This window comes from Carassius gibelio, chromosome B10 (assembly GCF_023724105.1).
Source record: "Carassius gibelio isolate Cgi1373 ecotype wild population from Czech Republic chromosome B10, carGib1.2-hapl.c, whole genome shotgun sequence".
Classification (NCBI taxonomy): Eukaryota; Metazoa; Chordata; class Actinopteri; order Cypriniformes; family Cyprinidae; genus Carassius; species Carassius gibelio.
Genome location: NC_068405.1, coordinates 17,510,420 through 17,531,123, shown reverse-complemented (window position 1 = coordinate 17,531,123; position 20,704 = coordinate 17,510,420). Strand labels below are relative to the sequence as shown.

The 20,704-nt window shown below is 36.6% G+C and overlaps 1 protein-coding gene across 2 annotated transcripts in view; it reads left to right on the top strand.

Moving 5' to 3' along the window:
- The window catches only part of uvrag (UV radiation resistance associated gene), a 96,672-nt gene that overhangs the window by 9,684 nt on the left and 66,284 nt on the right, over positions 1 to 20,704 (top strand). For both annotated transcript variants that reach the window (XM_052567237.1, XM_052567236.1), the window contains 2 exons: positions 12,169 to 12,274; positions 16,938 to 17,064. In XM_052567237.1, the coding sequence (XP_052423197.1) occupies positions 12,169 to 12,274; positions 16,938 to 17,064 (233 nt within the window). The remainder of the gene's footprint in view (positions 1 to 12,168; positions 12,275 to 16,937; positions 17,065 to 20,704) is intronic.

Below are 20,704 nucleotides of genomic sequence, written 5' to 3'. Positions count from 1 at the left end.
AGACCTTCATTCATGCGCACCTCAACGGCCATGTGCATATTTTCTGGTGTGGAATGTAGGGCAGCCCCTCAGCGCTGTGCTGTAGTACGGTGATCTAGAGCTTGCTGGAGGCTGTTGCTCTCTATGTGTGATGGTGTTTGTGAGTCTCTTGGTAGTCTTGATTAGGAGTCTGTGCAATATCTTGGCTTTGGCCTGAGGTGGGCCCATATCTTGACCGAGATTCTGAAATCTCACGCATAGGTTGCATATTTGTATGCACACGCCGACTGACAGAAACATGCATGGGATGTTTAGTTTTTTTTTTTGTTTAGTTTTTGGAAAGACGTCTGTGTTAAAAATGAAATAATGGGAGAAAAAAAAAATGTTTGGTGCCTGGATGGAAATTGCAAAGAATTTAATGTTTTCAGTTCCTCTTCATGATTTCAGTTTCTTAACAGTTCTTTTAGTAATTTAAGGATAGATGGATAAATAAATATTCTACTACTAGCTGAGATTTTATTAATGAGTACATTTCAAATATTAGAATTTTTATTTTGCGTACAAAGGATTTTTTATGACAAGTCTTTGATGTGGTGGCATAAATGCAATCCATTCATTGCACTATAATATATCTGAAACAACAAGTGAAAAAAAAAAAAAAGAAAAATCTGGTAATGTTCATTTATTTCTATGAAATACCCTTGAAAAACTCATTTGTTGTCAAATGAAATTTCAGTAACTATAAAAAAAATTCCCACTTGTTCAATTATCTGACTATACTGGTTGTGCAATATTATTCTGATTCACTAAAAAGAACCAGCTCAATTAATCATTAATTTGTCAGTCAGACTACACTGTGTTGTATGTTTCATTCCAACTTAGAAGAGTTATATGTTTGGTAATCAGTTGACTACAGTGGTTGGCCTTATTACAGAACTGGCTCATAAGAGTCATTCGTTTAAGAATCAGACTGCACCGACAGTGCTATATGCTTTTTATTCACAAAACAGATTCATAAGTGTCATTCATTTGGGAGTCAGACTACACTGGCTGCGCTTTATTTTTTTGATTCACTGAGGAGAACAGACTCAACAATCATTCGTTTGGGCATCAGACTATACTGGTTGTGCAACACGTCTTTGATTCAGTAAAAACAACTGACTCATAAGAGTCATTCATTTTGTCACTGGACTAAACTTGTCTGTTTCGTAATCAGTGCAGATTGATTTCATGTGATTATGTTTTGGCGGTATTCTGTTTGTTTGTAAGAAATACACGTAGTAGAGACCGTGTGTGTAAAGTCTGAATAGCAATTTGGCATAAAATCGCCTCTTGTCGTGCTCCGTGTTGAATGGGCGGATGGTTAGCGGTTGTTATTAGCATTGAGGAAACATTTGTTTTTGATTGACAGTGCCGTGTTGTCAGCGATTAACTCAACCTGACAATCTTCAAGTAGCAATAAAACCGAGAGGAAAAGAGGAAAAACAAAGTATCAAAGTAGTTAGTCTCCAAATAAAATGAATCATTAATCAAAAGCAAAATGTTTCCTCTGCATGTGCGATTTATGCTACTCTAGGGCGAGCAGCCCGTCCGTCATGGTATACCGGGCCGCTCGTGGGGAATAAAGTGGACATTCTAAATCAGTCTTAGTTGTCAAAGCACTGTTGTAAGGAGTGTTTTCTTTTGCATTTGTTTTACGATTGTGTGTTAGTGGGCCAAAGCAGCTTTGTGTCTATGGAAAAGGTGTTTCGCAGGCCTCAACGCTTTCTTTGGTTCCTGGTTCCTTCCTGTACTTTCTTATAAAGGAAATGATCTCAGCGAGGCTTAAGCAAACCAAAGGAAATTCCTGCTCATGTATGAATTCAACTTTTTATCTCCCATCACCCCTCACAGCTGGTTCACACTGGGTATAATCAACACTTTCTTTCAAAATCCTTTCTGGGTCTGAAGAGCTGTCATATCTAGACATGTATTCTTTGTAACATGACTAAATCTAGTGTATTACGTCCAAATTTTTTGGATGTTCTCCATCAGATTCTGCCTTCTGCGGTTGTATTTTTTCTTTTTCTTTACTGTTTGAACATTTTGGACGAATGTTCCTTTTAGATGTTCACTCAAAATTGCTTTTTTTGTTAGTGCTGGGCAATGATTAATCACATCCAAAATAAGTTTTTGTGTATATAATAGATGTGGGTGTACTGTGTATATTTATTATGTAAATATATATAAAGACATACACATACAGTATACATTTTGCAAATATTTTAATGTATTTACATGTATATATTTATATTCATATAATTTTATATTATATATACATTTCGTATATAAACAAAATATTTTTCTTAAATATATACAAGCAAGTGTGTATTTAAATGTACCTAATAAATATACACAGTACACACGCATAAAGTATATTATGTACACAAATAGAGCCCTGCATTTCAGCCTGACTTTTTTTTGAACCCTCGGGCTGGGTTTTGGGCCAATTTTCACGTCACAGTTCAGACCAGGTCTCAGGCCTGTATTTTGGCTACTCCTTATTTTTCTTTTTTTTGACATCCATCAATTAATGATGTTGTTTAGTGTCCAGCAGCAGCAGTATGGTGCATGCCATCGGCGCAGCTGAACAGTTCTGCGTTCAAATGCACACAATATGCATAAGCTTCCCGCAAAGCACCTGCAAAAGTAATTACCATAAATGTGACAGGAAGAAATAATAAGGAGATATTTGAATTATTTACTAATAAACTAGTGTTTTCTGAGTCAGTGTTGTGAGGATGGGCCTAAATCTGATGCCTGTGCAGGGCTCTATACACATAAAAGTTTATTTTGGATTGTTAGTGTTCCTGTGGCTCAGTGGTAGAGCATAGCGTTAGCAGTGCACAAGGTCATGGGTTCAATTCCCAGGGAACACACATTCTGGTAAAAGAATGAATAGCCTGAATGCACTGTAAGTCGCTTTAAATAAAAGCGTTTGCTGAATGCATAAATGTGAATGTAATCACGATTAATTGTTGCCCAGCACTATTTTTTTTCCTTCTTGAAGGTTTTCAGTTTGATTTTCCTCACTTTCATAAATAAAGTAGCCATTGAAGAATAGAGGCGATGTTGTAAGGCAAAGTTCAGGGAGTAGAGTGTGACCCCGTGGTTTGTGTGGCGATAAGCCTTTCCTGCTTTTAGTGCCTTTCAACCCCTGCCAAAGGGCATGGTTCTGGACCGTATTATCGGGTACAACTTTAACAGCTGGGTTCATGGTAGCCTCTAAAACCCCGAAGCAACAACCTTGAGGACCAGTAACACTTGCCATGCCTCATGGAAAAACAAACTCAGCCTTAACCTCCGCATTGGCGGGCTGAAAATGGATGCTGGTGTTTTGGTCTCTCAGGGCTTTGTGGGAGGTTGTGTTAATAATAGTGTAGAGAAGGCATAAGGGGATATTGGAGCACCGCTTATAGAGAAGCTTTAATAAAGGGATCAAGTGCATCAGCATCTCTCCATTACTTTCTACAAGGCCTGTGCACATTAAAGGGGTCATATGACACTATAAAGATGTGTATTTGGTGTAATGCAATGTGTTTGCGCAGTTTAAGGTTCAAAAAACAAATTTTTAGTGCTTTTAAAAATAAAACAAAACAAAATATTTTTTTGTTTACATAATTATATATATATATGTGTGTTGTATATATTTATTATGTATATATAAATACACACATACAGTATACATGTGTGTGTGTGTATGTATATATGTATGTATATATATATATATATATAAAAATATGTATATATTTATATTCATTAAATTTATATTATAAATATATTTAATATATAAACAACATTTTACTTAAATATATGTACACACACACACATAATAAATATAACCATTACATGCATATATATTATATAAACAAAAACTTTGAGTTTGGATGTGATTAATTGCGATTAATCATTTTACAGCACTAATTATTTTCTACCTACCGTACATTATTGTTGCTCCTCTCTGCCTCTTCTTTCTGACACCCGTAAATTTTTACACAGCTCTTCATTGTGAAAAGCGTGGTGTGCTCTGATTGGCCATCTATCCAGTGTGTTGTTATTGACCGAATACCTCAAGGGTGAGACGAAAATGTTACGTCCCTTACCATATTTGGAATATCAGCTTCCATGGTGGTGGCGGCAACAATACTACAGTGAGAATGAGGCATTTTAGGTGTTTAAGGTGTCTTTGGATTTTAGACCTTCATCTTTGGAACTTTACGAATCTTATGTATGCATTAACAGCTTGTAACACAAAGAGAAGGGAAAGCATGAAATTGCATCATATGACGTAGGACTGGGCAGTATATCGAGTTTATATGATATATCAATATATATTTTCTGCTGCGGAGAAAGTGCATCATCCAATTTGGTCTAAACGTGACTAGCGTTATATTAAGGGCTTTAAAAACTTGTGAGATACAGTACAGTATATAGTTTCATTACATATAGTTTACAGTTGCATCTCAATAAATTAGAATGTAATGGAAAAGTTAATTTATTTCAGTAATTTAACTCCAATTGTGAACCACGTGTATTAAACAAATTCAGTGCACATAGACTGAAGTAGTTTAAGTCATTTGGTTCTTTTAATTGTGATGATTTTAACAAACCCCCACCAATTCACTATCTCAACAAATTAGAATATGGTGACATGCCAATCAGCTAATCAACTCAAAACACCTGCAAAGGTTTCCCGAACCTTCAAATGGTCTCTCAGTTTGGTTCACTAGGCTACACAATCATGGGGAAGACTGCTGATCTGAAGGTTGTCCAGAAGACAATCATTGACACCCTTCACAAGGAGGGTAAGCTACAACCGTTCATTGCCAAAGAAGCTGGCTGTTCACAGAGTGCTGTATCCAAGCATGTTAACAAAAAGTTGAGTGGAAGGAAAGTGTGTTGAAGAAAAAGTTGCACAACCAACCGAGATAACCGTAGCCTTATGAGGATTGTCAAGCAAAATCGATTCAAGAATTTGAGTGTACTTCACAAGGAATGGACTGAGGCTTGGGTCAAGGCATTTAGAGGTGTCAAGGAATTTGGATCCCTCTGCTTTGCTATTCTCCATTAAGCTTCACAGACTACATTTAGAATGAGCTCCGCCATGCCCATGAGTGCCAAACAGACAGGAGAGCAATGAAGTAGGAGCGCAATAAATAATTAAAAATAAAATTTGCATTTCGCTGAAATATTATTTGTAATTGGACAATAAATGTGACATATGTAAATTGTTAAACCAACAAGTAAGTGTATTTCTATGGAATATATATATATATATATATATATATATATATATATATATATATATATATATATATATATATATATATATATACACATACACGCACTGTTTGGGGGCAGTAAGATTTTTGTTTTTTAAAATGAATACTTTTATTTAATACTTTTTAAGTTATGACTTGCTCTTATTGGTTTTGAATGCTGATTACGTAGACAGCTGCCCACATAGGAAGCACAACAAGTTAGCTCTCTTTGTTTTGAAATGCCTCCCTTTCTATATTTAATTTTTGACCTTCAGGGTAAAGTCTTGTCACTCTGGGTTCATGTAGACTGCGTTTGTTCAGTTTGCTCCATCCCTTGGCATGCGCTGTAGAGTTGCTATGTGTGTGCTTAATTTTATTTCCCCTTCCGTTGGGTTGAATGACTGTGTAATGTTTTTATACAAATTTATGTAACGCTCATAATGGAGCGCAGTCCCAAAGCTATAATAATCTAACTTGGGACAGAGTGCAGCACTGGAGCTGAATGTGCAGAGAGACATTGATGTAAGGGTCAGTCGAACCTGAATGTCTCCTTGCCGTGAGTTGGAGGGTCTGGTAATTTGTGGACCTGAAAACAGCAAATCTGCAGCTTACATGATCTAAGCTGCAGATCTCGAACTCCTGCAGCTGGATTTGTCAAGGAATTTTCCCTCTTGGTCCAGTTATAAAAATAAAGGAAAGCTTTTTGGCTCACACTAAGGAGATGGCCTTGTTTATTTAATTAAACAGTAATTCTTCACTGCACAAAAAAGGGGTCTTGTGAGTTTTTTTGTGAAGTCTATTTGAACACAGGTTAAAATGTGTGGTGTATTTTGATAAGCACGACCCAGTATGGATGATTCCTTTGAAAAGGCTGTTTTCCCTTAACCAACGTAGGATTTGTAGCTTTCCAGCTGTAAAAAAAAAAAAAAAAAAAAGTAATTGGCATCAATTTATATCCTTTTTGGTTGTAATTCCAAGGTGCCAACAGACAAAACCCAAGATTACTCATCTACAGGCTTAAATTTATCCTGACTGAGCCAAAATATCCTTAAAATAATCTGTTATTGTGCAAAAATGATCACAGATGATGTCATGGCGAAGTGTCAAAGGATTGGTTGTCTCTCTGCAATGAAAAGGCAGGAAGGCCAGAGCCTAAAATTTTTCCATGAGGTACAATCTTATCTGCCCCTGCAGTACTGGAGACAATGGCGAGATCTGAGGTGTGTGGAGATGGAGGCGTGTGTTGACATTCTCCTGGTCTGAGCAGCAGGTAGGGGTCCACTGGAGATAGTTGCGTGTTTGTTTTCTTTTCCGTTCAGGCTCACATCCCTTCAAGTTGTTTGCCCTCTTGATTTTTTTGTGTCGTGTCACTGTGCAGAGAAAGTGTCTTTTTTTTTTTTTTTTTTGTGGATGGGATATTTGGACGCAGGTTAACAGATGTGACGTGTTTTCATAAGCACAACCTAAAATGTCTGATTCCATTGCGAAGGCTGCATACGTTATCTTTGATTTATATACTGTGAGTGTAATCATTAGCCTATGATGAAAACCGTATTGATCAGTGACACCTTGGGTATAGTCATACCAGTGCAATGAGTGAAAAGCTTTTTTTGGGAGAAGCAGGTTGAGTTGAAGCATTAGTTTATACTGGATCTAAGTGTTCTTTAAAGTAAATTATGCGTGATATGTTGGCAGATCTGTGGCTTTGGCAGTGTGTGTGTTTGACCCGTATCTTCAGGATGGAAAGAGGACAGAAAGCACTGGCAAAAACAGCAGAACACTGGCCGTCACTTGATATAAGGGCATTTATCAGCATTTATAAAAACAAAAAAAAAGAGACAGAAAACATTTTTCATCCCTTCATTTTGTAGATACAGACGAGACAGACTGGATTTCATTTCCTTTCTTTGTCTTTTCCACACACACACACACACACACAGACACGCACACACAGACACACACACACACACACACACAGTGATCCGAGGAATGTTCCATGGGTACATTTGCTTAAAAAGTGAAAGGTGAAATTATATGGAAATTATATGGAAGCCATTCTATAAAATGGGTGCAAAGGTTATTTTAAAAAAATAAGTTAATAATTGTACATTTTTAAGGAGTTCTGTCAGGTAATGTGTAAATGTAGGTAAATTACTGTACATTGTACTTTCCGAAGGAAAATTAAATATTAATAAAATAAAGTACGAATTATTATATTTTTTAAAAAGGGTAAAATTTACTAAAGCAGTAAAGTTTGTTTATTAGATCAATAAATAAAAAAAATTGAGCTTTCATTTCTATTTTTTTTTATTTTTTTTATTAATATGTCCCTGTACCAATAAAGTCTAGTGTTTTAGCTTTAACTATTAAAAATAATTTTTGGAAATTGAAATAAAGCTGAAATAAAATATTAATGTTTGTTGCAGAAACTAAAAAAAAGAAAAGAAAAAAAACACTGAAATAAGTTTAAGTTGGGGTACTAAAATTAGTAAAACTGTGATTGAAATAAAGCACATAAAAAAGAAAACTGAACATATTACTTTAAAAGTAAATTTTTTACACTTTCTGTAAGAAAGTAGGAGGTTCTGTATATCAGCTAGAAAAGAAGACAAATGGGAGTGAGAAATGAAGAACAGTAACTTGAATTTGGGTATTTTTCTTCCAGTGGGCCGTTTAGGATCTTCATTTTTACCAGCGGCAAACAATGTCACGATTGGGCAGCAAAATGTAATTGTGTTTGATCAGCTCCATTCTGTCTGGGCCGTTTCAGGATATGACATAAGGGGTCCGTCAAAACCTCTCAGAGCGCATCTTTGTTCTTCTCATGTACCATCTGTCTTTGTTTTCATTTCCTGTTTTATTTTCAGCCTGGTTTTACAATGCTGCGCTGCTGTCCTGCAAACAAACACTAGTCGAGATTTATTTGGTTATCACTGAACGGTAAATACATAAACACACCAAGAGGTAAATGTTGAAAGTTGAAACGAAAGAGAGAACACTGTTTACTGTAATGCATCTCTGTTCTTGTTCCAGCAACTCTGGAATGAATTAATTCATGTTTCAGGTCAAGGAGTTAATGCTTTTCTATGTTTATTATAATTTTTTCCCGCATCCAGTCCTTCTTCTTCTGGTTTTAATGCCTCTCTTCTGTTCATTGTGGTTGCCAGGGTGTTGCTAGGGTGTTGGGCATAACTTTAGGTAGTTATGGTGTTACTTAAGTTACTAGTGTTCCTGCAGCTCAAGTGGTAGAGCATTGCTTAGCAAGCGCTAGTTTGGGGGTTCGAATCCCAGGGAACACATCTTAGGAGAAAAATGTTAGCCTGAATGCAATGTAAGTCACTTTGGATAAAAGCGTCTGCTAAATGCATTAAAAAAAATAAAGTATTGTAATGTAGTTGCTTAGGTGTTCCATAGGGACAGTTGTTAAGATTTTCTAAATATTGTGATGACAATTGCAAAAGGTTTTTTACCACTTGACTCGCTGAAAGTTGTGTGTGTTTGATGTCTGAGGTGACGTGCCAGTTGCTGGGTAACCTCCTGTGCCCTTCTCTGATTGGCTGGGGGAGATAGGTGTTGACTGGCTGATGTGTTGAGGGCTGATAAGAGTGCAGACATGCATGAAATCCGATTGGGTGATAACTGCCGCTCACCTGGGGGAAGTGGCCTATCCGATTTCTTCATCTCAATCACGGTGATGATAAAGATGTCAAATCAGCTTTGAATTGACTTATCGATATGCCATATCACCCAGCATATGACAAGAGAGTGAGACACGTAAAAAATTATTTCCCGTCGCTGTGTGAAGTTGTTAAAGGGTAGATTTTAAAGGCCTGGTGATTTATGACCTGGTCAGCTCATGCAGAGTGCTGCTGGGAAAAGTGAGAGACGAGGAAAGAGGAGGCCCCAAATAAGAGCGAGAGCATTTTGGATTTTAAAGGAATGTACTTCTTAGCAGATGTAGAGTATTTTAGCTTGGTTTAAGGTCTAGTTTTGGACCCGTGTGGTCACAGGAGGGCTGAAATGTAACCCAGATGAATTGCTCAGGGAGTATTAGTCTGCATTGTTCCACTGTGTTGATATTGGCACTTAACCTTTGTCAACAAACTCTTTGAATTCTCTAAAGCCAGCCATAGGAGAATCTTGATGGTCTGGATCAGAAGCTGGCCGTATCTCAGTTCTTTCTTGGACCTCTAATTGAATTGCTGCAATTCGATAATTGCTAACGAATGACGTGTGAGCTTATGAAGTCATCAGCCTAAGAGCATTGGGAAGAAAGCATTGCTAGAAAAATCATAAAACAGTGTATCAAAGGACTCGTTGCAGCCCCCCCACCCCAATGTATTCAAAATGCCCCACAGATGGGAGGATACATTGCAAGGTTTTTGTCAGCATGTGAAAGAAAATATCTCCCTGTTACGCTCCATGTGGTGCTTGCAGTTTTCCCAGGATTTCTCAAAATCTGTTAAAACCAAGGAGGCTCATAGACCTGAGAACACGACATATCGAAACCCATTACTAGCGACTATCTTGAGCTGTGCTAAATAAAAGTCAATTTCTCACTTTTGAAGTCAAACATCTGGTAAAACAGCTTCTGTGATATATATTTAATGTAAGCGATATATCCCAAGTCTCTTCTGCTCACCAAGGCTGCATTTAAAATATCTAAATATTATTATTTTTAACAATGTAAAAGTCTGCTGTTACTAATTTAATGCGTCCCTGTTGAATAAAATGATTAATTTCTCACCCCAAACTTTTGAGTGGTGCAGCATAAGCATTTTTTTTTTAGAATACAAAGCAAATTTTGAGTGACTTTCATTGGAAACAACTAGATGGTGTAGTTATGACACCCTTCATCATGGCCAAAACAGACTAGCCTTGACTCCTTTGTTGAAATCTGCAATCATCTACATAAATGGACTGTAACCGCACAACAGCTGTATTTTGTGTGCTAATTAACTTCTGCCTCGTGTCTAGCTTGTTTTTAACCCAGCCATGTGCATTTACGATCCTCCTTGTGGGATTCCAGTGTGAATGTGCTAATCCTACTGTTCAAAAACAAAGAGAAAGAACTATTAATGGAGGTTGAGTGAGTGAGGAGAGTGCGAAACAAAGTAAATCATACACCATCGATGAAAGATTGTGTGGTCGAGCTCTCAGCCGCTGTTCATGTAAGTCTCCTGAGTTGGGAATACACTAGCAAACAGCAAATGGCAGCTTGATCTCCAAATTTAGACATTAAAATCTTTGCTCAGCCAATCAGAGAACAGCAGCTATGGTAATGTAAAAGTAGTTTAAAAATGAACGTGTGTTTTCCTATGCATTCTTCTGGCTTCTAACAGGCCTGGATATTTTATTTTTTATTTTCATTCTCTTTCCCATGAGGCTTTGTGGTGCTGGAAGCTCATATGAGTCTAATCGAGCCTTGATTGATAGCTCCTGTAGTTCACAGATTGTTGTCTTATGCTGCTGTTATTTTTCTGAGAAAACCAGAATATGTAAAGATGCTTAAAAAAAAAAGTTGTTTGTGGAGTTTAAATGTGAGGTGTTTTTTGTGCCCCTAGTGTCAAAAAAGGAATCGCTTTTATTTGGTGACTGTTTTCTAACAGGTTTCCTTAACACTCTACAGTCTAATGTCTGCAGCTGGTTGGACAAGCAGATAATTTTTTTAAATTTCCGGGACTGTATTAAAATCAATCTAATCCACTTTGACAGAATATTTGTACCCTCTTGTCTTAGAAAGACACCTTTCAGGTGAATAAAAAAAAATTCACCATTCCACTGTGATTGAACAATGGGTATTGAAACCATTTGGTGTGGTTGTAAAACCAGATGAGTCAGAAAATGAGGCGCCAAATGAGAACCATGGTGCAAACAAAAACAGGCACAATGAGGCGACCCATCTGCAGTGTTATTAATCTATTAACAATCCTGTTCTTTATAAAAGTTTATCTTAACAAGCCCATTGCCTTTGGGAAATAAACAAACATTACAAAAACAACGCCTGACCTCCCTTTGGTCCAGCGGTCCTGTCATGAGGTTTCAGTTTATGTGTTCTCTAATTACCGCAAATATAAATCTGAAATCGGTCACCATGTGAGATCATCTCCCCTTCACATGCGGCAGTTCTGTTTCCATTACATCTGAGTGTGGGTGTTTACATATGTCCGCCGTCGTCCTTCATTTGATTGACCTAATTCCATTGATTTAAGTCAAGATCCTATCACTGATTGTGTTTCAGTTTGGTTTTGTTATACAATCGCTCAAAACTTTTCAAATTCAAATAAATAATTCCCCTAGAAATGAAAATGTTGTCATCATTTGCTCATTATTTTGTATCATGTTTTAAATTACTTCTTTTGAAGAACATTCATGCCTCTCAGTACAATCTAAATATCTTAATGTGTGTGTATATATGTATATATATACATATTATAAACATAATCATTCTCATTTAAATATAAATACAATTATTGAAGCTAAACATCGTGACATTAAGAACTAGACAAAATGTTTTAGATTAAAATAAGTGTCATTTCCGATTAGTTAGTCTTTTTTCACTGCTTCATCAAAAAGATTCATAAGAGTCTCTTGTTTTGTAGTTTGAACTATACAGGGCAATTTCTATGTTGCTTGTTGAGAGCAACAGTCAGAAATCAATAAAAGATTCGGTGCCTTTTTTGACTTTGTAGTATTTTTATTAGGCTTACAGCTCTGATAAAACATCATCTGTTTTCCGTGGTGAAGGAGTCTCAGTCTGAGTATTTTATTACAATGTTCTGTCTGCATTCATGTCATGAAAACATTTGGTTCCAGTACTTGGAACCAGTTCTTCCTCAGATTCCCAACCCTAAAATTAATGCATCCTATGTTTGTGTTTCCTCCACAGACTGCGCACGGCCCAGAGAGCCATTAAACAGACTCAGGTGACCGTTCAGAAGATCGGGAAGGAAATTGAAGAGAAACTGAGGACAACAGCGTCCTGCACAGAAAAGGTGAGACCCAACAAATCAACCTAGTGGGATTGCTTGGGTTGTCTAGGTCTGCTTGTGTGCTCTTATTCATTCTGGACTACTTTTATATTCTGTATGCTTTCTATGTTCTCTAACTTCATAAATCCTCTCCGGCCTGTTGGGTTTTCTTTTCCTTTACACCTGGTACATACCACTGGTGGTAAGACTCTGTAAAGCACCTCTGCAAATATAAAAGGCTAAATTTACAGTTGCTGTATGCTTGACAGAATTTTATAGCAGATTGTCAAACACAATTTTAAATTCAATACTTCACTCTCTAGTGGGGATATTGTCTCTCCAAATTCACAGAATTCCTCTTTCTTGAGGGATGGCAGTATAAACGTGATTTTGATAAGCAATTTAGAAGTGTAACAGACAAGCAATTCACATCAGTGAACGTATTTTAAAAGGACAATTGGAAAATATTACAAACTAATGTACTATTAGCTGTAACGTAAAAGTATATACTGTATATATTAGTGCTTTCAAACAAATCCTCGTGATTAATTACATCCAAAATAAATACGTTTTTTTTTTTACGTAATATATATGCGTGTACTGTTCACAAGTTTGGTATTTGCGATAAATCTGCGCAGATTGGGCTTCAATGAACTTACCCAAGAAATTTTTGAACATATGAAAAATAACCCACTATATTTGTGTAGATTTTATTTATTTATATTCTCTTTGCAAAGAAATGTGATTGGGTAAAAAAAAAATACTCTAAAATCAAAATTCCCATTTAATTTTTTAAAATAATTTCTCTGAAAATGCTAAGCTTGCAAACAGTGTTTTGAGCTGTTGCAAAGTGCAGTGTTGTTTTTGCAGGTGAGAATGAGTGTTCAGTATGCTGGCGCAAGTACCCTCAGTTTCAAACAGGACGTCAGGGTACTTAGTTACTTAACACAAAAAGCAGCAGTGTAGTAAATGGCCTTAGCGTTGTGTATCTTGTGTTACACAGATCCTCATAAATATGCCATTAGGTCCTCAGGTGGTTCTTGTATCCTGTGTTTTGATGGATTTAGAGATCCCGAATCCCACTGCGTTATCCCTCCTCTACTTATCACCATGGTCTTGTCACTAAAAAATCCTCTGTTTGTGTTTCCAAACTCACTGTATCCTGCAGAAGAATGAAAAGGAAAACATATTTAGGATTTTTGGAGGTGGCAGTCAGCAGCTGTAAAAACGGTTTTCAAGTTGTGTTTTCTAGTTAATGAACACTTCAAAAGTCTGTCCTCTCCCAGTAGGCTGCAAATGCTTAGACATCTTCCACTCAGAATAACCATAATCACACACACATTATATTTTTTTCTCCTTCTCTCGAATTCTTCAGAACTCTGATCCAAAGCGTAGTGCAGGCAGCGACCATTGCTCTAGCAACAGTTGTTTTGTAGATGCCACGTGGTTTAATATTTTGATAATGTAATAACTTTTTATATATATTTATTTTTTTGAATAATTGTCTTTATAACGGTGTGCCTTCTATTCATGAGGCATCAGACTGCCAAGAGGAAAGATGGCATGAGGAAGGATTGGAATTGGATTAAAATGTTCTTACATATTACTGACCTCAAACATTTGAAGTGGTAGTTTGTGGTAGTTTGTTTACTATAGTCTTTATGGCAGGAGCATCATATTCCTTCTTTAAAAATGGCTTTAGCTAGCCTTAGTCGGTTAGTCAGTCTCCCATCCTTGGCTGGTTGGTAAGGCTGTTTAGATGCTTGCATTGATAGTTGGATCTTAGGCATTTTTCAGCTGGGAAACCAACTAACCAGCTAAACACAAAGAGACCAGCTAGACCAACTTAAATGTACCTGAAACATGTTTTAGGATTGAAATGTACCACATCCTAGAATGACACCAGAAATAGTTTGAATGAGTGAGAATGAAAGACTCCTTGACTCACATTTGCCTTTTCACACACTTGTGAGTCATAAAGACGCCAGTACTTGAGATGCCCGTACCACACACACACACTCCATCTGGCTTTGATGTTTAAGTGCTTAGTGTTTGTATAGTGGCAGCCTCTCCACCTGTTGAAATGCTGTTTTCTCAGAGGGTGAGATGTCCACAGGACCTTCTATTGATCTCAGCTGTCCTAGTATCTTGGTGGTCTGTCATTATCTTTGGAGTTTTGCCGTTCTGTTTTCAAACTTTGTTTACCATATGAGCCTTTTTGGTTCCAGGTTGTTTTTTTTTATTTTTTAAATGGCCAAAGCAAAGAATGAGTCACCTCTCTTTTTTCCTGTCACTGTTGCTCAAACCCAAATGATTGTGACGTGAAATGAAGTTGTGGAGAAGTGTATCCTACGAACAAACACAATACGGCGTACAATAATTCTAAGTTAATTTGTGTAACAATATCACACACAATAACAATCCAAATACACTAAAAGCCTCCTGAAGCCTACATATGATGGGAATATTATCACATGTCTTTCTTAGGTGGTTCGTCAAGTCTCTGTGAATGACTGTGAAGTCTCCTCTTTTCCAAAAACGAATTTGCAAGTTTCTGGACTTCTCTGCATGTCAAATTTCAGGATACGTTTACACTAATAGCTGACACTCTCCCTCAATCACATGAGCGCTACCTGGACCGCACGAAAGGTCAGCGAGGGTCTGAAATTCCTGCAAAGTGTATCAGTTACTGCGCTTAATGAGCAAAAATCTGGTTTGAGTTTTCCCTCAGACTTTATGTTATGCGAAGCTGATTACAGATCAGAGCGTTTACCGCTGAAACAGCCATGTTGTCACTTCTCCCTGGCCTCAGGTCAGTTTTGAGCCTATTAGGGCACTTCAGGCAATCAATCAGCCCATGCACGCTCACTACACTGTACCGGTTATTGCTGTGCTAATTGAATTATTCTGTACTTTCTCATTACTGTCGATTAGAGCAGACTGTGATTTTAGTGAGTGAGAGGATGTGAGTTTCATGCCTTAAAGGTTTGTGGCTTTTAGTCCATGTGTGCTTGCTTTAAAGATCAACTATATGCTAGTTTGCAACTCATCTTTTGATTTTTGTATTCAATTAGACAATTTTTAGTTTTTTAGAAGAGCTATTTATGTGTGTATGTATTTATTTATATGCTAAGTTTATTTAATTGTATTTTTTCACCTGACTTTTGTTTTTGTTTTTATATTTATGATATTTATTTATTTTTTTAACAGCTGATATTGATATATTGTCCATTATAGGATATATAGGATATTTAATTGGGCATGTTAATTTCTGCCTATTTTTACATGTAGATTACCTTTACTAGGGGTTGACCGATATATGTTTTTTTAGGGCCGATACCAATTATTACACATCAAGTAGAACAATAACCGATATATATGTCTGGTGCAAAATGAAAAATAATGTCAAAATTAAGATTAACAAGGGCTCTGACAAAAACCTTTTTAAAATTGTAAAAATTATTTTATGTGCTAATTGGTTTTGAAAATGACTGATACCAATAACCATAAAATGCTTCATATCGGCGCCGATAATCGGTTGACCCCATAACCTTTAATCTCATGTCTTTTAAAAACAAAATGATTGAATAACTACTAAATGTAATCTTAAGAATATCTAAATGAAAAACTTTCATAATAATAATAATACATTTTACATTTTAAATGTATTTTTTATTTTATTTTTGCACAAAGTAGTATACAATTGTATCATGTATACATGTATCAATCCCTACTTTTTTCCCTGTAAAAAATCTTGTAGCGTGCATGTGTGCTTTTGAAATGTTTAGCTATGTGTTAAATGTCATACATCTGTCGTGCCAGTGGCGTTGATAGTAAACACGCAAGATCTAGGTCTTTTCCCACCGTATAAGGGCTCAAGCTATCTGAAGATAGAGGTGATATCTCAATCTCTTTGATTGACATTTCCTCAGCTGCCAAGTGCAAGAATACAAGATCCAGTAGATCCTGGATATTTCCTTCCTATCACTTCCACTCCCAATTCCCTGCACTTATGCCTCTGTATATAAAGACATTCAATTGATTTCCTTGCTTTGCATTTCTGTAATTGCATAATGTTTAAGTGTTCGTTTATTCTAAATATGTATCCAGTGGACCCTGGAGGCCATGAGGATCAAACATTTGGAGATGCTCCTCCGTGCTGCTCTGCATTAAACTCTGCAGTTCTGGTTATGATAGGGATCACCACCACCAATCATAGAGTTTAAAGACATAGTGAACTTTCTCTCCGTGTTATCTCTCCTCTCACTCTTTCTTACTTCTCCTATCTGCTCTTGATCTCACTTTCACCCTCGTCAGATCACTGGTCCTCATTAGTGCACTTGGAAAGCCGCAGGGCTGTAGATGTTGATTAGATAGATCTGCTGTGGACTCATCTGTGCTGGGTGCTGGAGAAGCTGAGGGAGATCTGGCACTGATGTCTGCTGTAATCTACTTAAAAAAATAATCTCTTGCTTTTATATTACATTATTGTGAATGTTTCTGGCATGTGCTTTCTTTTCAAAGTGTTTTAGAGGGCAATGGAAAAATATATATATTATATGTGTGTCTGATACACACACATACACACACACACACAAACACACACATAGTAACATCTATAGTAACATACTTCCACAAAACAATACAATCCACCAAAAGTGTCCACCATTGTTTTCTCTTTCCCCAGAAAAAAGAGAGAGAGTGTATGCAGCTACGTATCGGGATTCTGAGGTGTGAGTTGGAGAGACAGAGGAAGGCGCTGGCAAGAGAAATGGACATGATGCAGAAAGAGAGAGTGCAGCTTGTAAAGAAAGGTAACAAAATTCCTCAAACCATCCAAGTAATGAGAGATCTGTTCTACTTGGTTAAATAAAAACATCATATGTATTCAAATGCCTTTTCTTCCTCTATACTATTATACACCAGCGGTTCAAATCCCCACACATCTGCAATCAGGCAAAATTCTCTTCCAAAACTATGTGTCAGACTGAATGTGTTGTGAAACTCTTCATCTTATTTTTCACTGATGTAACTTCATGCGTGTTCCAGTACTTTGGAGGACCGTATAGAGTTCCATCTGCTAAAATGTATTTCCAGATTTAAAATGCCGGCTGTCCAAATTCTCATGTAAATGTATTTCCATGCCTTAAATTGAGCAAGGCAGTTGTTTTACATCTAACCAGCCTTCAAGCAGAGTCCAGCATCAAATTTCTTTATTACTGTTCTCACTTAAACTGAAGAAGTTGCAGGAAGCAACAAAATTGTAGCCATTCAGAACATATTTGATGTTTAGTGATGTATTCAAACATTTATGATTTCATTCTAGCTCATTTCTGTATCTAACAACCAAAAAACAACAACATCAACAAACACAAACAGCATTGTAAGCATTTGTTTAGCAGGTGAGTGATTAGCATAAAGATCATTTGCCATGTTTCACACAGCTGTCACAGCAAACGTTTGCCAAAAAGATTTTAGGATCTTGTAATAATGTCAGGAATTTAGACTCTGTGATTAATAGCCTGAATGCTATTATTTACCATTAATTGTGTAGTTCGTTGTGTTCAAGTGGTGTCATTTTTTTGGAATCATGTTGGGAATCTGACATTCCATTGCACTTCTTAGTGCTGTCAAAAAATGAATTGCATCCATATTAAAATATATTTAACACATTTTGGAGGCAATTAATAGTTAAAAGTTATATAAATATATACATATAAATACCTTCAAAATATATACTGTATGTCTGTGTTTTTATATATGCATACATAATATACACAGTACACTCATATTTTATGTTAGTAAAAACTTTTATTTTGGACGTGAATAATCACGTCTTTTGACAGCACCACCCTTCTTTGAGAAGGAATTTGGACATTCCATTTTCAGAGCACTTTGTATTCTCTTTCAGAGATTAGAATTTGTGTGGTGCTGCCCAATCAAATGACGTATACATTGCTTGTCATGACTGATTCGGGCAAATGTTTTGTTAAACATTATATACATTCCTTTTTAAACCATGTTATTAGTCATATTTCGTCATTTTCTATAATGACAAATCCTCTTTGTAGCAAAATGAAACTTCTGGAGTTTTGGCCCATCCAGACCACCACCTCCCAAGTTTGTTGTGATTCAAGTGGTCTCATTATTCTCTTCGGTTACTCTACACTGCTTCCATCAAAGATTCAAACTGTGCAGGTGGACATTGAACATACAGAGTTTATCCAAAGCTAAAGTTCCTTACCGCCCCATTCGTCACAACGTCCTGCCATTTATGTTGGATTTCTGAATCCTGCTCTTTTTATTTGCCAAATGTTGTGCATGTGCGGGAGGTAAGAAGAGGTGAGTTTGATTGATGTGGTGGCTGGTGTTTAACTAGAGGGTTGGGCTGCATACTGTGGGTTCATAAAGAATACATATACGCACGCTTGCACAAACATAATGATGGAGTGGCCTGGCACTTGCCATCCCACAATGCATTGTGTTCATGACCTTCTAGTGTGTAGAAACAAACAACAGAACGGATTTGGGGTTCAGGGAAAGGTCTGTTCTAGATGGATGACGCCTGCCCAACAGCCTCTGTCGAAAGAAGCCTGTCCCGACTAGAGCTGAAGGGAGCGGGCCCATATACAATCACACACAGGATAAAAACTTTTTAAGAGCTGAAGAAACTTTTTAAGAGTAAGAAGAAAAGATGGCACACTGTTTGACAAAGACCAAAAGTTTTAGTAATTTCACTGCTTTTGTCATTTAGCAGGTTTTTTTATATATGCGTACATAGTTAAAAAAAAAATTATATTAAATAATATTAACCAAGGTTTTAGTAACTTCAGAACTTCAGCTTATGTTTTTTTCAGCTTAAATTCAGTGACTTAAATTTGTGTAATAACTAAAACTATATGGCATTACCAGAAATATCAAAAACATTCAATATTAATGCTTTGATTTAGTTTAGTTTAGTTAATGCATTGGTTTAATTTAATATTTCCCAAAAATGGCTTACAAATATTGGATGGCCTTTGTTGCATTAAAAATCAAATATTAAATATTTTTGCTATATTACTGTGCAGGATTTATCTTTTGTGTTCATAAAATTAGTAAATATCATAAGGTATGCACTTAACAGTTGTTGATGTGTTAGGTTTTTCTATTTAGTGTTAAAAATAAAGTATAGAAATGTATATTTGGTCTTCCCTTTCCCTTCTTTGCAAACATCTCCTATATATAAGATATCCAATGGGTTTTTATTAGTAAAGAAAAGGGATAAAGGCACTATTTTCAGAGAGTGACATGAAAGAAACTAAAGTTTCCAATGTTTTTTCTTTTCCGTCATGTCCCTCTTATTTGTAGCCTGCCTTTCCCATTCCCACTAACAAATGCCCCACACCTAAATTTCATTTGAACACTAATGGTTCTTTAAGCTATTGTCAGTCTACACTTATTTGCTGTGATACTAACCGGACCAGCACTCCTGGAAACAGCATGAAAGCCTCCTTCCAAAACTACCTTAACTTATCCTACTTAAAAAGGGAGATTGCCAGAAATTGCACAAAATGATTTAAGTGTAACCACGTCTCATCTCTGTTTAATGTACAAATCTGCAGTCATGCGCTCTCGCACTCCCCCACCGGTTCTGGTCACTGAGCACTTCCTCGTTTCCATTGAAGCACAAAATAAAGCTTTGCAGGGTCAAGCCTTCTGTCACCGTTTCCCTCTCTCTAATTTCTCGGCACGTCCATGCACATGTTGTAAATTATGCCCGTAAAAAAGATTTGACGTTGTTATGATCGGTAGTTGTGCTTGGGACCATGGGCCTGTAAACGTCAGATGTAGAGGCACTCCACAAATGACGAGGAAAATTTGAAGAATTGAAAAAAATATATTAGTACAGAGCAAAGGGACACGCGTTTACTAGTCCTTTTGGTCATTAGAACACCTGTTTTCTTCAGTTTTCTGTGGATTAGCTTTCATGTGCCTTTTTACTCTCATTGTCATTGGGGAAATAAAAAAAAAGCTTTGCCAATTAATATTTTCATCTTTAATTTTTTTGTTAGTGAGATCAGTTGTTTCTGTGGAAGATAAAAGTATTTTTAATAGTGTCTCAGTGGTTGTTTTTGACCTTACAGTGAAAACCTCTGTAGTCCAGTGTTGTTTTGGTTCCCATTTAAGCGATAGTTCACCCAAAAAGGAAAATTTGATGTTTATCTGCTTACCCACTGGGGATCCAAGATGTAGGTGACTTTTGTTTCTTTGGTAGAACACAAACCAAACGAAACCAAATGAAACCCTGCAGCTCGTGACGATATATTGATGTTTAAAGACTCAAAACGATCGGTCTGTGCAATCAACTGAACAATATTTCTATGTGGTTTTTATTTATTTATTTATTTTTTTACCTCTGATTCATAAGCATGTCCTCCTGAAGGCGTTCTCAGCAGCAGGCACATGAGGCGT